Source organism: Balaenoptera physalus (genome assembly GCF_965194825.1).
Source record: "Balaenoptera physalus genome assembly, chromosome: 17".
NCBI classification, from domain to species: Eukaryota; Metazoa; Chordata; class Mammalia; order Artiodactyla; family Balaenopteridae; genus Balaenoptera; species Balaenoptera physalus.
In genome coordinates, this window is record NC_138895.1 from 11551653 (window position 1) to 11571726 (window position 20074).

Consider the following 20074-nt stretch of genomic DNA (forward strand, 5'->3'; position numbering starts at 1 on the left):
AGAGGAATAGACTTTATGAGAGAACAGGACCCAACAATAAGATATTTCTCAGCTGTCAAACAAATAATTTACATCGTACAGGATGGGGACGGGGCAGGAGCAGGATTTGGATTTTCAATAAAGCAAGTATGCAAAACCAGGCGATGACAGTGTCAAGCAGGAAAATCAATGGGAGGTGGGAATTCTGAGGTCTCCTCACAGGCTTATACCATAAAACACCGGTATCAGATAAAAGATGCTGAGTTCTTGGGGAAACACAAGGTTGGAAAAGTCGACTTCTGCTTGAAATCTACATTTCCTGGAGCTTGGGAGGAAGAACAACAGTGGAACTCTGCCAAGGGAGGAGAGGGAGAGGGAGGGAGAGAGCTCCTTCATTAAGATCCATCATCTTTGACCCGAAATCAGTGCCCTTACCTCTGAAAAGACAGTGGTATATTTTTCTCCCACTACAGGTAACTTTTATAAGCCATTGGAGCTTTTGAAAAATTTTTAACTGTGGAGGGGCAGGGGAGGAATGGAAATTTGTCTAAACTTGCTGACCCCTACAAATTCTCTATAATTTGTTTAGGACAGAATAATACGTCTGCGTTTCATTGACCTTACGTCCAAGGCTTCAAGTTCACAGAAACCCATATGCAATAAAGATGCATAGAAATGGAAACCGATATCAGATCAGTCATGGAGGCAGCAGCCTGCTGTTAGAATACATAGTTCTAACAACCCTGAGACATCATTTCTTTCCTTCCCTTCGTCCTTCCTTCCTCTTTCTCTTTTCAACCATTTATTTATTAATTCTACACACATTTATTGGACACCTAACACCCTTTCCATAGCCACTGCCAGCTGAGCTTCGCGGGCCAGGCACACATTTGCATTTTATTTTCTGTGTCCAAAAATCTGCCTGAAGTTGAGCGAACTTGGGCTGAAGACAGGGGGTCCACCCTCTGCAAGCGCGTGGGTGTCCCAGTCCCTGCCAGCCGCGCGGCCCCAGAATTGAGGACATCGTGTTTTCAATTTTCTTCAATAAAGCCACGAATCTGGCAATTTGCTGGGCTGCTTCAGCTAAACAGAAAGGACAATTTGAGAAAGATCATAGTTCAGGCCCAGTCAGACGGAAACGATTGAAAACAGAGCTGGCCGCTATGTGTCCCCAATGCCGCTCACTGTCGCAGTTTGACTGACAAACTGACTTTTTTGAGGTGCTCATGCCCATCTCAGTCAGAGTTTATTGAAGGTGATTTTGATCTTCTCCATGAGGCCACAGCAGTGGCCATGCCATCTGTCACCTTGATTGCATCGTGGATTCTCTGGAGAGAGCGCCATGGCTCCTGACCATTTACAGATTGTGCTGCGCTCCGCTCCATAAGGACCACATGCGCAGAGCCAGATGGCGAACATGCACGCTTATTATAAGTCTTTATCTCCGTGCAGGAAGGAGAGGAACCATTAGGTCTCCCTCAGGAGCTCTGCTCCTCTCTACCATCATGCTGCTCCTCAGCAAATACAGTCTTCTTCAGCTGTCATCGGCCTACCTCTGAAAATTAAAAAAATAAACAACAATTCCAGCAGCCGAGGCCGGGAAAGGAAGATGGTCCAGCCAAGCCAGCCCTGGCCTTGCCTTCCTTTCTCTCCTCGAACCCGCAACTCGCCTGGCTGTGGCACTAGGTAAAAACAAGCGTGTTTGCACATGCAACATGAACAGGGTTGATTTTGTAAGAGATCAGGAGTGGCCATGGCTGGGAAACAAAGTGACATGGTAGAGAGACGGAAAGAGAGCAGTGCTTGGATTTGCCACCAAGAGCCCCCCGCTATGTGGGAAAGCCCCTACCAGTAAGCAGCTGTATGCAGAAACCAAGGAAAGGTTTCCAGTGACCTATAACCTTGAAATCTCGCCTACAAGGGTCATTCATTTAGAATAAGTGCCATGTTAGTTGTCAAGGAGGAAGAAATTGTCCTCTGCCCTTCTAGGTTCCTCTGCCTGGTCTAAGAATTAGACTGACATGAGACAGATTAAGGAGAAAATCAAGCAAAAGTTTAACAACACGTATATGTGGGAGAGACCCAGGAAAACTGAGTAACTCACCAAAATGGCTGAAAGCTTCACCCTAAATAACATCTTCAGCTAAAGATAAAAGAGGACGTTGGGGGTAGTGGATTGGGTCTTTAAAGAGGAGAAAGGCAATTGACATGGAGATGGAAAAGCAAACAAATGTTTAGTAAAAGACTGTTTGCTGGGCCCTGCAGGGACAGTGGGACACAGAGGGGACTCATCCTTAAGTCTCGCCTGACTTTCCTCCCACCCTGCTTAGCTCATATTCTTTTGCAGTTCTCTCTGAGGAGAGCCCTATTCTGGGAACACGCCCTCTACCTACAAACATTGGGATGGGTAGATGCCAAATTTTGTTCCCCTGCATAACCCGATGGTCGCAGTTACCGAAATCCAATATCTCTGCTCAGACACTAAATCCAAGTGATCCTTGTGCCTGCTTGCACAGTCACACAATACCTTATGGTTTAGGTTAAAATGACGTGGGATTTCTCTATCCGTGAAATGATAAGTCCGCCTTCTCTTACACACCATTTTTCAAGGGCCTGGCTCTTCCAGAAGTATCAGCCTTTGTTGGCAGTGCAGGATAAGCTACCACAGAGTAGTTGTGAAAAAAAATGACTATAAGGCATCCCACCGGGAAAACACACACACACACACACACACACACACTAACAAGCTGCTTACACACCCATATTCTTCCCAAAGTAACAGAGTCCAAGTCTCTTCCCGAACACAAGTCCAAAAGTTATTCCACATGCTGGTTGACACATGAGGGACTTTTCCAGTGGATATCAGAATAGAAGACAATAACGTTTAAACAGACTAACTTTATTTTTTTGGTAAACCATTCAATCCATCAACTTCCATGATGGTGCTACTTTGTTTACATTTTCTACGATTAAAAAAACAGTTGTTATAATAGAATACAGTCACTACCAAATATTTTTAAGAGGAAGAAATTTAGTGTGTAATCCAACACAAATGTTCTCGGAGGAGGGATTTATGGTAAACTCTTACTCAAACTTTTTTTTTACTTTGGGGCATCAGGAAATGTGTGTCCATAACACTGTGTAAATATTTGAGTGTGTGCAGGAAATGTGTATATTTGATAGGCTTGTGTGCTCACTATACTTGAGATATTTTGCAAGTGATATTTAAAGACACAAACAAGAAAAAGCAGTCATGCCTATCAAAAAGAATTTCTGTTCCCTGAACATTAACCTCAGATAGACTGTTACTCAAGCACACGCACGGACTTTCAGCGTTCTCCTCAGTATATCTCATTTTTCTACCCAGCACAGAGAGGAATAAGTTTGGGATTAGCTCTACCTGGGTAAACAGATGATCCTGACCTTTGTAACATCACCTTTTTCTGTGGTTTTGGAGCAAAAACCATGTATAGGGAGGCACATTGAAAACCAAATCACCAAATACAGCTCACAGTCTTCAAAAAGAAAGAAGATAATCAGAAACAACATAATGCATCTGATTAAAAAGAAAAATGTGGTCTTGTAAGGTGAAAAATACTGCTAAGGCCCAGGAAAAGGAAAGGGAAACTAGGTTTGATGACTTAGTGTTGATGAATTGTGCGTAAGATACAGGAAGGCTTCTTGGCTCCCACCTGGGAAGAAGATAATGCTGCAAGTCTGAAACACTGAATGTTTTTATTTCCATTTCTGATTCTGGCACTTCTAGTGAGGTTGGGGTCAGAAGCTCAACGCAGTGGCCCCAGTGCTGGCCTCGGCTTCAGGTGCACGGAGAGGCCGGAGGGCATGGAATCAGGCTAGGGTTGAATTGCAGCCTCTTTACCTGGCCTTGTCCTTGGACAGGTTGCTTACTTTCTCCCAGCCTCATATTCTCTGTCTGCTAATGAGCAAGACAATTCCAATCTCCCAAGTGAGGATTAACTGCCATGAAGGGGAAAACACCTCACATGTATCTGGCATGTACTAAGCCTTTAAAGCATCTTACCACTCAGATTAGGCCAGAACAAACGTCACCATTTCTGTTAAAAAATAGTGCCGCAAATGCATACACAATGCAATAATTAAGATTATTAGGTGGCAATGTAGAAATCATATTTTGTAAAGTAGCCAGAATGGTCAATGCATATTTGATGGAGCGAAGGGGACGGGTGATGAGGAAGAGAACACCCCCGCCACTCACCTGCCATTTGGTAACTGGCGTGACCTTGTCCGTGTTACTGAAATTCTCTGTGTTCCAGCTTCTCCACCTGAAAAAAGGGGGAAACAATAAGACACCCATCTCAGAATTAGATGAGATAATAGGTGCCTGGCAAATTATAAGCACTATAAAACTTAGCCAGCATTCCGAGTGCTCTGATGCCTGTGAAATAGCAGCTCATGATTTCATCCTTTACTAACTTTTGGCTGTGATGTAGCAATAAAATCTTACTGCTACTCAGAAGCCCAGGAAACTGACCAAAATACATTGTTCACTTTTATTTGATGTTTTTGGTTTTCAATGTTTGCTAAGTTGGAACTATTGTTTATTTTATTTCATTGCTACAAACCATACCTATAAACTTGCTAAGCTGTGTCACTTCTCTCTCTCATGCACACACACACACACACATGCTTACACACAAACACACTCATGCAGGGTGGGTGTTGCTGGAGCTCTCCAAACCCACAGCTGTTACTGGGAAAACACCTCAAAGTACAATAGGAAAAGGAGTGGCATTATTTTGAACTCAAAATGAAAAGACTTGGATATTGGTCCTAATTCCATCACTTAACGTTGGGTAAAGCACGTATTCTCTCTGCATTTGTAAAATAGGTGTCGGAATGTGTTTTCATTTCATGGGGTTGCTGTAAAGATCAAATCTGTGAAGTCTTTGAAAAATATGAGGCACTCTACAGGCTTAAATTTCAGGTGTTGGTGTTATATGTTAAAGACAGCTTCACCACCAAACATTCATGAGTGTTATAAACAGATTAATGAAGACTTTATAATAAATGTGCAACTGTCAGAAATAACTTCGAGTCTAGCTGGAAAGCAAGGACATCAAAATTCACTGTGTTCTAAACCATAATGCTGATACGGAGATACATCTAAATTCTGCTCCCAGGGGTTTCAGGCGTTCCTGGATCAAGTGATTCTGATTAATATAGTGGACGAATAGGACTCACATTTTAATTTTGCTTCTTCCTCTCTTTGAGAATATTTCCAATATTACAATGTCTATCCCCCAAATAGCATAAGACCCAAATAAAAGTAAATCCAACAAAATCTGCTTAACTCAGGCTGCTTTAAAATAAGAGTTCATACAATGGGACAGTTGGTCCCAATCCTGGTTTAATATGTCTGCAGTACAAAGGGTCTTTGCTGCCTCCTGTTTCTGCAGAAAAAGGAGCTTATTAAAATAAATGTAGAATAGAATTTAAGCTCCTAATAGGAATGGAAAAGCAATAATTGATATAATAATAACAAAAAACAATAACACTATTTTTCAGGATATTTCTTATTCTTGTACTGTAATTTAATTTAGTGATAGTCAAATTTCAAGGGTTACTTCATATGAATGTAAACAATAGAAATAATTATTTCTCCTTAAAAAGTTCCAGAGGTTCTTTTAAGGAAAGGTATGACTATAAAAATGCAGTTCTAAAAGTAAATTCAAATTACCTATAATGAACAAAGTAATTCAAATCTAAATAACATTAGGAAACATAACAGGCACCTAACCTTTCCTTTTTGTCATTAGATAAAGTAGGCATTAGAAGCTAATTGAACATGATTATAAAAAAGTATTTTTCAATAATAAATCATGAGTAAAATAAAAATCAGTGTGTATATATCTGTGTGTGCGTAAGTGCATGTACATTTGTGATGTACGTGTGTGTGTGTGTGTGTGTGTGTGTGTGTGTTCAAACCAAATTCAACTAGCAGGCAGTGATCACACATCTCATCTTGTGAATGGCATTAGATATCTTGTTCAAAATCTCTGATTAATCTGATTAAGTTAGTGAGTGAATAATCCTTTAATCCTCTCAAGAATACAGTTTACGTCTGCTGAGTGTCAAATTCAAGACTGGTAAGCTGTAAATACCGAAATTTAAGTGAAAGGAAGGAGAAAAAGGCAGCCACCCAAAGTCAAATTGTGCCACCTCTTTCCCACATCCTGTCTTTTGTGGGTGACCTTCTCAGCTGAAACGAGAGAATGAGAAACATTAGGAAAAATCATAAATCATCCTCCAGCAGTGGCTCTGCAGCAGGGAGCGTATCAGTCACGGAGGACCAATCTGCTAGCATGTGCTTCCCTTTTCCCAACCAGTTTAATTATAAATTAATGGATACTGCCTTTTGCTTCTCATTTCATTCTGGAGAAGAAGTGTTTAAAATCAGATATTTATTTTATACTTGGAAAACTATCTCAGAAGCAAAAAATTGCTAAGTATCTTTGCAGAATCACAAAAACAGGAAAATGAACATCCTTCCATTATAATCTCAGTCCGTGGCCTACGCTTCAACTGTTCCTGCATTTAGCTCTGGCCAGGTCAAGTGAATTGAAGTGACTTGAGGCTGCTTTATCATTATGCACCAAATTCAAATAATAACAATGAGATAAGAGAGTGTGCGGAGGCAGTTAGAAGGAGGATAGTGATGATTCATCTGCTACCCAAGGAAAGTAAAAAGTAAAAAAATAAATTCTTTTAAACCGATTGACTTGCTTGCTTGGTGCATTTGACCACCTACTTTTAACTGAAACATGTACGTATCAGGCCAATCAGAAGTTTTTAATGTCTATAGCCCAGAATGTGCTGTAAATTTATTTGCCTGAAATATTTTTTGTGTCAGTTGTTTATGAAAATTATCCCCTGCCTCTAAAAACCTTCACTGATATCTGCTGGAAAGGCAAACCTGCTGGACGACATTAATTTGCCACTCGAGTACTTCTTCACTTACTAATTTAACATGAGTCAAGGGGATCTGGTCTAACTCAAGTACTGGCCAACCCTTAAAAGCAGAAAGTCTGTTTTATCCCTTAATTCCCCATGATGTGAGGAAATGAGGCAAAGGAAGAAGACCCCTCTCAGCCTTGAGGGCAGCTCCAGAGTCAGTGCCAGTCTGGGAAGAGAGGCAGAGATTCGATCGGCTCCTTTCTGCTCTTTGCTCTCTGGGCTATGGTGCAGCCTCTGCTCTTTGAGTCTTCCGTGAAGCCTGGAAAAACTGGGTGCTCGGTAACCAGACAAAGGAGGAATCCTATGGAGAATCCCTCTCCTGACTTTATTTTTGTCTGGATGGAGGTGCTACGCTTCTAGGTTTGCCTCAAACACATGCGGGTAGGGCAAGGGGAGCTTCTGGCCCCAGCACGACTAGCCACGACCTCAGCCCTCATCTGACTGTATTCCCCACCCCAGAGTCTGCCAACCTCTGTGAGGCTTTCAGCACCTTCCAAATATGTGTCACATATTTGGCACAATCTAGTATTTTCGGTCCTTTATTTTAATAAGGTAGACAAATGTCTCACATCCCTGGCTTGTGTGTTCGGCTCCAGCTCTCTCTCCCCTCTACTCAATGGTATTGGCTTCTGTATTTATGACTTGCTACATGATCTCATCCCTGTGGGTATTTAGACTCATTATCTTTAATGCCGTACCCCTTTGACAGTGAACTTCCCCGCTGACATCCTCAGCTAGGCATGAGCTGACTCCTGATTTTGAAGGGCAGGACCACTGCTGGGGCCCTGAGGACCACAGACCCCATTACAGCTTCCGGACTGAGAGTGACCCAAAGTCGCAAGGGGAGGTTTAGGATTTTCTGCAGATTTTCTTCTAAGACTTTAAAAAACTGACTGGGAAATGGAGAACAGTTTTCAGCCACCTCCATGAATGAACTGTGGGGCTGAGGAGTGAGTGCCTGACGATAAATCCCATATTGGTAACAAATTGTGACATGATTCCGTTGTGCTTTTGCTCCAGCCCTTACTTTTATGAGTAAGGGCTCTCGTAAAAGCCCACAGAGCGGTGTTTACCAACTGTGTAAGATCATTTCTGAAATTATTTTACAATGAAACTAATTATGAATAAATATCTAAGAGACTATGCATATAAATTGTGCCATTTGCAGTGTTGTTTTTCTTTTTGTACATATCCTCTAATTGATTGTCTTTAGACCCTGTTCTTACCTTCTCATAATCATGATTACTCATATTACAGAATAACAGACGCACTCTTTTGCCTTTACATGGCATGTAAGTTAATAGCCCTCTCTTCTGCCATTCATCTACTCATTCATTCATTCATTCAACAACTGTTTACTGAAAGTTTGTTAAGTGCATGGACATCAAGATGCTATGATTTAAAATGATCCAACCAGAGTAGCAATCCTATTTTGCCCCCAGCTACTTCCCTTTCTCTTCCCATCTTTAACAATTTTACATGTTCTTCATTTCCCGTTTACTTTTTAACCATTGATATCTGCCCTCTGCCCTTACTATGCTAATTGGTCACCTTCTACTTTGTGTCTTCTTTTTGCAAAGTCTTGGTTCCCTTGACTTTACTAACATTACTCTCTCCTATCTCTCCTAGTTCTTTTTTTCTTTTTTTCCCCCACTCAGGCCTCTACATTTCTACATTTGTGTTTTTATCTGCTTGCCCTTTTAATATGTTACCTCCCTTCTCTTTTCTTCCAATTAAGTCACTTAATTTTCTGTTTTTTAAAAATTTATTTTATTGTGGTAAGGACAGTTAACATGAGCTCTACCTGCTTAAATTTTTGAGGGTACAACACATTCTTGCTGACACTAGGTACAACTTTGAAGAGCAGATCTCTCGAGCTTATTCATCTTGCTTGACGGAAGCTTTATGCCCTTTGATTAGTAACTCCAACGAAGACATACAAATGGCCAACAGGTATAGAAAAGGTGCTCAGCTAATCATCAGGGAAATGCAAGTCAAAACCACAATGAGATATCACCTCACACCCAACAGTATGGCTGTTATCAAAAAACAAAAGCCAAGTGTTGTCAAGTAAATGGAGAAAGTGAAACCCTTGTGCACTGTTAGTGTGAATGCAAAATGTTGCAGCCATTATGGAAAACAGTATGGTGTTTCCTCAAAATATTAAAAATAGGACTACCATAAAATGATCCAGAGATCTCCTTGGTACATTCCATGTAGAGTCCATAAAAGAGACCACAGAATCATGGATGTTATATATGCTGAGGCCTTGCCAAAAAGCAATGTGAAGTCACTCAATCTCCATCTAGCTCACTCCTGGAGACTCAAAAGACCATTACAAAAGCATACTTAGTGAGGATAATGCATGAGGGTCACAGCCACCCCACTCTCCTCTTACTGTGGTGGTGCCCGTTCATCTGGCTTCAGATCCACCTCTTCCTTTGAGTTTCTACTGACTCTTGAAAAAGGCCATATATGCTGATATAATCTTGAGAGGCCTTGTTGAGAGAACAGGAGATCGTAAAGTATCAGAAGGGGGAAAAGTGCATGAGTGACCTTTAGGAAATCTCAAGATCTTGAAATCTATTTCCAATGAATTCCAGAGCCAAACTGGAAATCCATACTACAGGGTGTTACAGCCCATTTTTACATTGGATCCAGAACTTAGATTCTTATCAGTCTGTTTCACTAGCCCTTTGCCTCTAGGCAACGGGAGTTTAGACGAGCAGATTCAGCTCCATCCAAGCTCTGAGCAGGAGAGAACATAAGCTTGGCTCCTCCCATCAGTGATGTCTAATGTGGTCAAATCTTCACGTTCATAAATCTGGGATCTAGGGTGGGCTCTGAGTCCTCAAATGGCCATCGAGCACCAGATCTTCTCTAAGACTATCTACATTTGCTCAGACTAAATAACCAGGCTTGATTTCAGTTCCAATGTCCAGGCCCTCCAAGTCATAGTCCAACTGACTAAGCCCCTAAACCCTGCCTAGCTCTTACCAGTCCTTTCTTAGATGGTCCTGGACCCTGTTTTCCATACCTTTGGTCAACGATTATAGCTTCCTTCAAAACAGAAAGATTTCCCAAGAAACTACCATCCTCATAACTTCTGGAATAGCCATCGTTGGCGGATTCCAACCACACCTCAACCATCAGATTAGACCATCTTTCCTGACCTAGATCCTGTTCCAGTTCACTGTGACCCATTGCACACTGTTGTTTACATACTGGTCACTCTTTCAGTGCCCAAGAGACAGCTTAATATTTAGGTCAGTCCCCGTTGCCCATCTGGTTTCAGCATCCTATTTGTTCCCTTTGACTCATGCTAACAATGTCCTCATAGACAATCTTTCCTGAGTTATGCTACTAGGACCTATTGGAGCAGATTTCTAAAGAATGTAAGAAAGCAGAAGTGGGTTATAGACATTTTATTGGTTTTGAGGTTCATTTAGAATTGACTGATCCTTAGAGGACCCCCAGTTCCCCAAGACCAGCCAGACCAAGAATAGGCTTCCTGTGACTATTAAAGAATGCATTCGTCCACTTTCTAGGCTGAGACGCAGAAGTGGCTAGTGGCCACAACACATCTTCAGTGTATTTCCTTGTATCAGCCTATGGTTCTTCTAAAATCTGACACTAGTGAATTACTTGCCTCTAGTACTACAGCAACCAGCATGTATCAAATGTTTGAAAAAGGAATAGAAAACTGGACTTTATCATCTAATTTTGCTTCCCAAGTATATGTTTTTACCATTCACTTTGACACAATAGCATTAAAAAGTTCAAGAAAGTCATTAGATTGATTAAAACTGGAAAGCTGGATAATGCCATTATTATTGGGCATATGGGTATTTGGAAACCTTCACATGACTGCTGATTTAAACATAGACTGGTGCAGATATTCTGGAAACGACCTGGTAATATTTAGTTAAATTAAACATTCACTATAACAAGCAGTACAGTTCCTGAATATAATTTTTTAAAATACTCTCACACACCAGAGGGCATGTTCCATGACATTTATCATAGTGCTGTTTGTGATGGTGGGAGGAAATCATGGTGTCTGTCACTAGTGGGTAAGTAAAACATGGTAGATGCCAACTGTAAAGTATTCTGCAGCCATCAGAAGCAAAGAGCCGATGTTTACAAAGCCACATGGGTAGGTCTTAGAAACAACAGGTAATCATAATAAAGAGAAAACAGAATGAGCTATCTAACATAATGACACTTGTATAAATTAGAATACATGAACAAATGTTTTATAAGAACACATGAAAACAAAAGGATATCATCAAACACCTTCACGTGACTGCTCGTGGTAGGGGGACGAATGAGAATGGCAGTGAGCAACTGAGAAATGGAGGCCAAATGAGATAGATGATAGATAGATAGATAGGTGATAGATAGATAGATAAAAAGATGGATGGATGAGTGGATGGATGGATGGATAGATGGATGGACCGATAGACAGATAGGTAGATAGGCAGGTAGGTAGATAGATAGATAGATAAAAAGATGGATGGATGAATGGATGGAGGGATGGATGGATGGATAGATGGATGGACCGATAGACAGATAGGTAGATAGGTAGGTAGGTAGATAGATAGATAGATAGATAAAAAGATGGATGGATGAATGGATGGAGGGATGGATGGATGGATAGATGGATGGACCGATAGATAGACAGGTAGATAGATAAAAGGATGGATGGATGAATGGATGGATGGATGGACAGATGGACAGATGGACGGACGGACGGATGGACGGACAGACAGATAGATAGGTGATAGATAGATAGATAGATAACATATAAGTGAGACAGGTCAAGAGAGAAGCTTGTGCAAACCAATGATATGGTGTCATGGACTAAGAAGTATAATTAACAACTTTCTGTACTTGAAATCCAGAAATAAACTACAACAGTCCAAGAAAGCTGGTGAGTTTCTAGGGCAATAGGACATTATCGCTGAGGCACACCTGAGATTGAGATTAAAAGCTAAACACTAAGTTGTGGTACTGCTTAAACTTTACTCTGCCTGTGACACCTGGATTTGCCATGAACATCCCACCTGGCTCCTTGAGACATCTCTCCGGTTACCAGTCAACACTGAGAGCCTAGACTGGGACCAGTCCACAGGCTCAGCATCTTTAACAGAGGATGCATAAGCAGCTGCTAGATGGCAAGATGAAGTGAAGCAGCAAAGGGGGATAACACCCAGTAAAGATATCTTAGAGTAATACCCAATAATCCAATAGTATTGCAGGCCCATAGAACACGGAAAACTGCAATGGCTGACAGCCCAACCTGGTAAATGCAGCAAATGACAAGACTTCTCTGGAAAAGCTCAGCCTCTGCAGCCCGGGCAAACCCAAGGACACCCTTCACGTATATCAATGGAAAGTAGACTTCCCCACTCTCACTCCTTCTTCTAGTCACTTATCCACTTACGCTTACAGCTTCAGGCCCGGAGATCACAATGCAAATGACAACACTGTATTGCCTTCGAAATAATTCATTTTTCACAAGAGTCCCTCTTAGAGAATTCATATGTGGTTGCAGAATTACCAGTCCAGGGCTAAGTTGCCCAATATGGCAGTCACTAGTTACATGTGGCCACTGAGCACTTGACATGTGGCTAATTCAAATTGAGATGTGAAGACCTAGTAAGATAAAAAGAATCTCAGAAGTCTCATTGATAATTCTGATATTCAGTAAATGTTGAAATGATACTTTGGAAATACTAGGTTAGACAGAATATATTGTTATTAAATTAACTTCACCTGTTTCTCTTTACTCTTTCTCAAGTTGCTAGTAGAAAATTTTAAATTACATCTGTGACCCACCTTCTATTTCTCTTAGACAATGTTGGTCTGAGAACTTGTACGTTGATTTATAGCTCTCTTTCAGTTAGTAATGTGAAACGAAGCCTGGTATTTTCCTGCAATGGTGGAAGATTCTCTCTTTTAAATGATACTGTTCAATTGAAGACTCACATTCGGTCCCCTAGCATTTCTTGTCAGTGGCGATTCCCACTTGAAGCCTCTGGCCTTTTCTACATTTTTAATTCCACCTTTCCACACTAAATAGAGGATGATCACAACACAGTAGACCAAGAAGTTCATGTAGGTGGGGGACAGTCTGCTGCACGTCCCAGTGGTGATCTAAATCACATTCGAGTTGCTCAGGACTTCTGTGCCAAGACATCTTGTAACATCCAGAAGATCTCTTCTGGGCTTCTTACTATACTGGCATAAAAGCCCACTGACCACCTAGGATGGAAAAGATATGAAAACAATTCGTACCTAAATATGTCACTTTCCACTGTAAAGGGAAGTCAGAAAATAGAAAACTCATTCACCTCTTATTCCCAGAATTCAATGTGATAAGAAGTCAAGATTAAAAAAAAAACAAAACTATGCTCCTTTGAAGTTAGAAAAAAAGCTTTACTTAGTAACAATATAGCATGTATAATTTGAATACTGAAATGTCATGAAAGACCTTTATTAACTTGGGGATAGGGCACAATTTCTAGTTCGATTATAACCACATAAATATATCGTCACTCTTTTTTTATTTTCCTTCATTTGCACCTGATCCCTGGAGTCAACCGCTGATCATCAGGGGACTTGTTGTAAGTAATGGTCATTTGTGTTTCATAATTATCTTGAATCAACACAATTAGTTCCACATTCTGCTGTTTTCTTCCTAAGGCATCTGTAAACATTTTTTACACAATTCCAGCAAATAGCTTTTGTCAATAATTAAATTTTTTAATTAAAAAAGTAGAATGATCCAGAATAGCTATTTTAGATGTGCTTTACATACCCCTCCAGGAATATAAGAAAATGTTCTTCAAGATACCAGCCAAGAGATTTTCTCTTTCAATTATCATCCACAGATCCACAATTTAGAATGTCTTTGGTCACAGTTTTAACGTGGTTAAATCAACATAAAGCCTGAAGGACATTTAATTAAAAAAAAGAATGTACTGTGTTTGATTGAATGATTTTGTTTTCTTCCCTTGAATTGTTTTGATTCATTCCACAAAAAATGTGTTGAACACCAGCTACGTACAGGGCGATAGATGCGATGATCGCAAATTTTTCACGTGTATCAGAATCACCTAGATTCTACCTTAGCAACTGATTCACTGAGTTATAAGTGGACCCCAGAAATGTGCACTTGTAATGTCTACCCAAGGTGATTCTGAAATGAGAGGAACTTAAACCCCACTTTTGAGAAATGCTGAAAACAGAGCTTCAGATTCTCTCTTAATCTTCAGAGAAGTGTGGACTGTAAACTTTCACCCATGAAAATGTCCTTACCCACCTGCAGCTAGGAAAGCTTGTTTAAGAAGACAATAGAAAGTCGGGTGTCATTTCTAAAAAATCCACTTTGAATTTTTAAAAAGGCTTTCTTCAAGAATGGCTCCGAAAGTAATAGATTCTTCAGGAATAGGCAAATCTTTTACTGGGAGGTAAAATCTGCAGACAGGAGCTGAGCACAGAAAATGCATTCTAACTTCAGGCCACGCACCCGAAAGCACGCAGGACCATCTGGAGGGTGTGGCCACCAAAACGGTCCCTGAACACAGCCACTGTGCTGTGCTCCATCCCAAGCTCCGAGTCCCTCCGCGGGTGCTGCATTCAGACACGTGCTTTGTCTCGTCTTCTTTTGTTGTGCTGTTTCCCCCCAGGACAAGGTTTGGCAAATTTTAAACAGTACGATTACAAGCTGACGAGGAAGGTTTCCCTGATGTTCTGAGGCCTGGGAACAGAGGCGGTGTTGCTGATACACACCTAGGGACGGAGAGAAGCAGGCTTCCTCTCACAGAGGTGAGAGCGGAGAGCTGTGACATTGAGGCTCATCCTTGTGACATTAAGTTTTGAACTGAGGGTCCTCCATACTTGTTCTCCCTAGTTCTAACAGGATCCTAACCAGAGAGAGATGAAAATCAGAGTATATCAACACATCAATAAAATACCAAAGTGTGTGTGTATATATATAAAATATATATCAATAATGGGGTTTCATCAGGTATTGTAAACCAATCAAGTATACCAATAAAACTTGAAAGACTAAAACTGGCGAGCCCCACCCTTGCCATAAGGAAGAACGGTACCAATCCGACCTCAGGAATAGAAATCGGTGGCCTCAGCCTGTCAGGATGCTTTCCCCACAGTGGCGTTAGCATCCTGTTTTAGATTACGGCGTTCTTTTCCTTAATTTCCCTCCAAATTAGTACCCAGTAATAAAAGGTAATTTCCCTATCCACGTTTGGCAATTGTGAGAACATTTAGCCACTTTCAAGTCAGGTGGTGGCACTGGAAGGAAAAGACACGAGGTAGTTAAAAATTTGAAGAATATGTCAATTGGTAAAATTAGATAAAAAGTTACGCTGTGTTCTGCCCTACATTTGGACTATCGCAAGTGAGGCAAACTTTTCTAGGCAAACTGCTGAGGACTGCCAATTTAACAAGCTGTTCCGTGCTGCAAGGGACATATTTATGGACATACTTTCAACAAGACGTACCTAGTGCTACCAAGCTGTGCTGTACTAAAGAGCAGAAAGACTTAGAGCGATAGATTTAAAAAAAAAATAAAGGATTTCACACATGGGTCCTATTAAAATCAGATCAAGTATTCTGAAATTTACAGGCAAAAATATTTAAAATAATGACAGGGTTGTTGCATGATCTAAGAAGAAAACACCCGGGAAATGTAAAAGATAAGATTGACACAGCATGTTTAGCTCAGGCTGTTGTACAACAAGGCTCTTGAAGGGAGAGAGGAAAAGCCAAGCTACATTGTGAATATTCTCGTTTTTAATCAGTTGGGTCAACATAACTCTAGTGCTATTTAAAATCTAGGCTTATCTCATGAATGTTTTTCAATATAAAGATTACCGCTCACAAAATCTTTCAAGATTGATTTCATGTCTCTTGATCTTTGGATGGTCCAAAGTCACCTAAAGCCACTATTATTACTGGTACTTATTTATTTTGAGAAGCCATTGGCTGTTTCCTATGAGAGCACTTCCTCTCCTTGGGAGTGTGCTTGGGATACTCATGAGTCAGACTGTTCTCTATTTAAAACTGGCTACCTATTTCTATTTCTGGGAGTGGAGATATCAAGTCAACTAGGAGCTCATCTTCTTTGTTCTGGGGGGAAAAAGAATCATTGCTCTGGAGAAAAAGTATAAATGAATTGGTGACGGCGGTGGTTTGACAAGAACCTGGGGCGTGGCTGCTTTGGAGTGATCCCTCACACATGCATTAATTACATCCACCCATTTATCTGACTATAGAACCTTGTAGGAGGGAAAGAAACAGGACCAAGGACATCTTACTTTGATAGTCAATGTCACTAGAACACTTCTGATGGTCACCGGTGTCTGCACACATTTTTTTCTATAAAGGGACAGGCAATGACAATTTTAGGCTTTGTGGGCACAGGGTCTCATCACAGGTCCTCAACTCTGCTGCACGAAAGCAGCCATAGATCATGTGGAAACAAATGAGCATGGCTGTGTTCCAATAAAACTTTATTTACAAAAACAGGCGGCAGGCTGGACGTGGCCCTGGGCTGTTGGATGACCCCTGGGCTAGGGTGACTCCAACAGAGGCTGCTTGCAGGAGAGACAAAGGACTTCCTAGGAGGAAAGTCATTAGAAGGAAAAGGGGGTCCAAAACTGATAACCAAGCTCTAGGAGCGGGGTTGCCAGAGAGGAGGACTGGCCCGAGGCCCTGAGGTGGCCAAGGCTCAATGCCCTTCTGGAACTACTGTGTGCTCAGGGCAGGGCTACAGGTGTGAGAGCCGAGAGAGCAGCTCATAGGGGACTCTAATCCTGGAGGCTTGGGCATGCTGTCCCCCCTTCCCTGGTCCACATGCTGAGAAACCACCAGTGACCCCATGACCATCCTGACAGAGTGGTATGTCAATAGGCAGGGTGTCAGCTTCTAAACTTCTGGGGTTTGCTGTTGATGCAGGAACATCAGCAGAGAAAGGGGCTCTTCTGCAGTCTGGCCGAATGTTCTAGTCTCTTCCTCTGTAAGGTGATATGTCTATGCAGACTAAGCTCTTTGGACTGAGCAAATTCCTAAGGGTCTTGGTCTTGTCATGGAACATCACCAGAAAGAGGAAATTGGATGAAATGCAGTTATTATAATTTGAATAATAAAATAACTGTGACCTCATCCTATACCCTAACCTGGTGAGGGAGGCACACTGACTATAGTTATTAACTAACGTCTCCTCTTTGTTCTTTGGACAAAGGCATTAAACTGAAGAGACCCATGGGTTTGGATCCTCTCCTAAGCCTAGGAATGCGATGCAATCATTAAAGATCTACTTAGGTGGAATTGAGAATAACTCAATTGGATTAAATTAATAACTCAGTGGATTAAAACATCAAGGTGGGTTAAAAGAAGGTTGGTCTCCAGAGATCTAGTCTGGGTTTAGTTATAGAAACAAATTATATCCACTAGCCCTTCTAGCCAATGAGGCAAATCAGGATCTTGTTTGATATTAAAAATAGTTTGTGTCCTTTGGTGATTCATACTTATATACACTTTAGAGTCTTCAATTGCATATTCACTCATCGCTTTATTTTATTCTCAGAACAACGTGTGAGGCACGGAGGAAAAGTGTTCCTATGACCCCCAGTGTTCCTTCAGATGTAGTAACTAAGACCCCCCAAATTTTCAGTGATGTGCTTAAGGTTCCAGAAGAGCAAGTCCCCATCGTTACACTGGTCTCCATCCCAGTCTGTTGTTCCAAATCCCATGTTACACCCCACCCCAGCTGCCCCAGTGCCTTTACGTGTGCAGCCTCTGGGCCACATCACTCCTCATCAAAGGGAGCCTGGAAATGCACCGCAATGTGCAGCTCAAACACTGGCCGCCATCATCTCCTTGCTGAGGTGAGCTGCCTTTCGCTGCAAGCGCCTCTTGACTACCTAGGCACCTCAGGCTGGTTCTTTAGTTTGGAACAAGGTGGAAGGAATCAGAGAAGGGCAACTGGAGAATGCAGAGCACACAACCAGGGGATGCTCAATTTCCTGGGAACAGTGCCATGCAGAGGTCCAGCACATGCTGTGAAACCTTGGGCAAGTTACTTAGCTTCTCTGTGCCTCAATTCCCTCAAATGTAGGATAATGACGGGACCTTCTTCGAGGAAATGCAGTACAGATTAATTGACTTAAAATGTAAAAGTGCTGGAAGCAATGCCTAGGATACTGTAAGTGCTAGGCAAATGTGACACCCAGGATGGTCTCAAAGAAAGAAGTCTTGAGCAGGATAGACAGAAATTTCTATTCACACTGTTGTAGAGAAGTTGTGGTAGTGCTTTGTAAAGTACTGGTCAAACTGTAAACTATCATGGTAATTACCTTCTTTGCAAGCAACTTGTATCACTCAGTGCAATTTTAGGACTACAAAAATGTCAGAAAGTGATTTATATAAAATGTAAATGTGACCTGGTTACCCCTTCTTAAAATTCTTTCTATCACACTCAGAAAAAAAGAAAAGAAATGCCATCATCCATCCCATCTCTAGCTGTCAAAATCCTAGGCATGCAGAGAATTCCAATAATTACTACCATTTGTGGAGTTCTCACTCTGTGCTAGGCCCTGAGACTTCCATACGTTATCTCATTTAATCCCATGGAAGTGCTATAAGTATAACAAACCCAGTTTTACAGATGATAAATCTAAAACTCGGAGAGGTTAAATAATTTGTCCCATGACAGCATCCAGCAAATAGTGAGGCTGATTTTAGCCCGGGGCCTTAGGATGCTAAAGACCATGTCTTTAACCAACCGCTCTATGTGATCCTTCCACCAAAAAGAATTTCTCCCTATTCTGAAACAGTATAGTACTTTGTTCATATTCTTTTCATGCGAATACAATTCTATCTTGAATTACATTTTTTTTCCTGCACATCACAGGTTATCTGCTGGTTTACAGGCTTCACAAAAATAGAGGATAAGCCTTGTGCATCTGTGAACAGAGCCTAGTTGCCCGGCAGGTGCCTGGGAGTGGAGAAGCAGCAGGATCAAGAGGGAGGGGCAAATTCACAATCTGCTCGGGCTTTAACTGCCTTCCTTGAGAATGAGCTAGAAAATCCCTGCCTCACAGGGTTGCTGTGAGGGCTGTCAAATGACAACAATAACACAATTTAGTAACGAGTTGGATATCCTTTATTCAACGGGGAACAATCCAGAGACTGGGGAGTACAGAGCCTCACAAGCAGCGAAGCACTCTTGCCCAGGGATGCCGAGCTAGAGTGAGTTTTGCCGAGGTTAGAAGCAGCAACATGGAAACAGGGCCCGACTGGCTGCGAGGTCGGGGATTTCCTTCTGAGACCGGCAGGTCCTGTTTTCTAGGGCGAGGTGAGCTCGCTAAAGCTGAGTGGGAAGATGGTGATTGGTGTGTGATAGTTTCCTTGACACTGAGGTATTTTCAACAAGCGCCAGCGGACTTAGGTTTAGATTTGTGACTTGGGCCGGGCCACTGGGACCGCACCTCCATTCCGTGGGTCTGAATTTGCGAATTACCTTTAACCGGGTCCAGTAAGAAAACAGTTAACATCACTCTAAACAAGACAGAGTACTACCAGCGTGGTCACCGTTCAAGTTTATTAAATTATACTGAAGTCAGGGTGGTTCCTGGGGTAGATTGGCTCTTAACCAGGAAAAGACAGTCAGTGGGGATCCGAGCACAGGGAGGAGAAAAAGCGGGGACCACCTGCTGAATTTGCCTGGAAGGTAGAATTTTAAGGAAGGTGATGAGCAATTAGGCAACGGCGAGTAAAGGGGGAAATGTGCAAAACGAAGACAGAGAAGTACAAAGAACGAAGGGGTTCCGTGCTATCAGAACTTGCAACCCGACGGGGGCAGCACACTGGGTGGGCTCTACCCTCCACTCCCCCGCGCCCCGCTGCCTGCGGCCCACAGACCTGGAGCCGCGCCTTCCTGCCACTGATTCCCGGGGCGCAGGAGGCCATCCTCGGTGGGAAGGCCCTCCTGGCTCCGCCCCTCTCCCCAGGCCTTCCAGAAAACCAGGGGCGTTCGCCAGAGAGCTAGGATCCACAGTCCTGGGTT

General features: G+C 42.0%; 2 protein-coding genes across 5 annotated transcripts in view; one reads left to right on the top strand and one right to left on the bottom strand.

Moving 5' to 3' along the window:
- Positions 1-20074, top strand: part of LOC309646905 (uncharacterized protein) — a gene marked incomplete at its 3' end in the record, with an annotated part of 286525 nt that overhangs the window by 220700 nt on the left and 45751 nt on the right. For 3 of the 4 annotated variants that reach the window (XM_082433726.1, XM_082433731.1, XM_082433734.1), the window contains one exon: positions 7685-8951. The exons of the other annotated variant lie outside the window; for it this stretch is intronic. Coding sequence is in view for 1 of the 3 variants with exons in the window: in XM_082433734.1 (XP_082289860.1) it covers positions 7685-7700 (16 nt within the window). Of the gene's footprint in view, positions 1-7684; positions 8952-20074 lie in introns of those variants that run through there. 4 annotated transcript variants of the gene reach the window in all.
- The window catches only part of LOC309646916 (uncharacterized protein), a 192871-nt gene that overhangs the window by 157752 nt on the left and 15045 nt on the right, over positions 1-20074 (bottom strand). The window contains exon 2 of the mRNA XM_082433759.1: positions 4217-4283. Within this exon, the coding sequence (XP_082289885.1) occupies positions 4217-4283 (67 nt within the window). The remainder of the gene's footprint in view (positions 1-4216; positions 4284-20074) is intronic.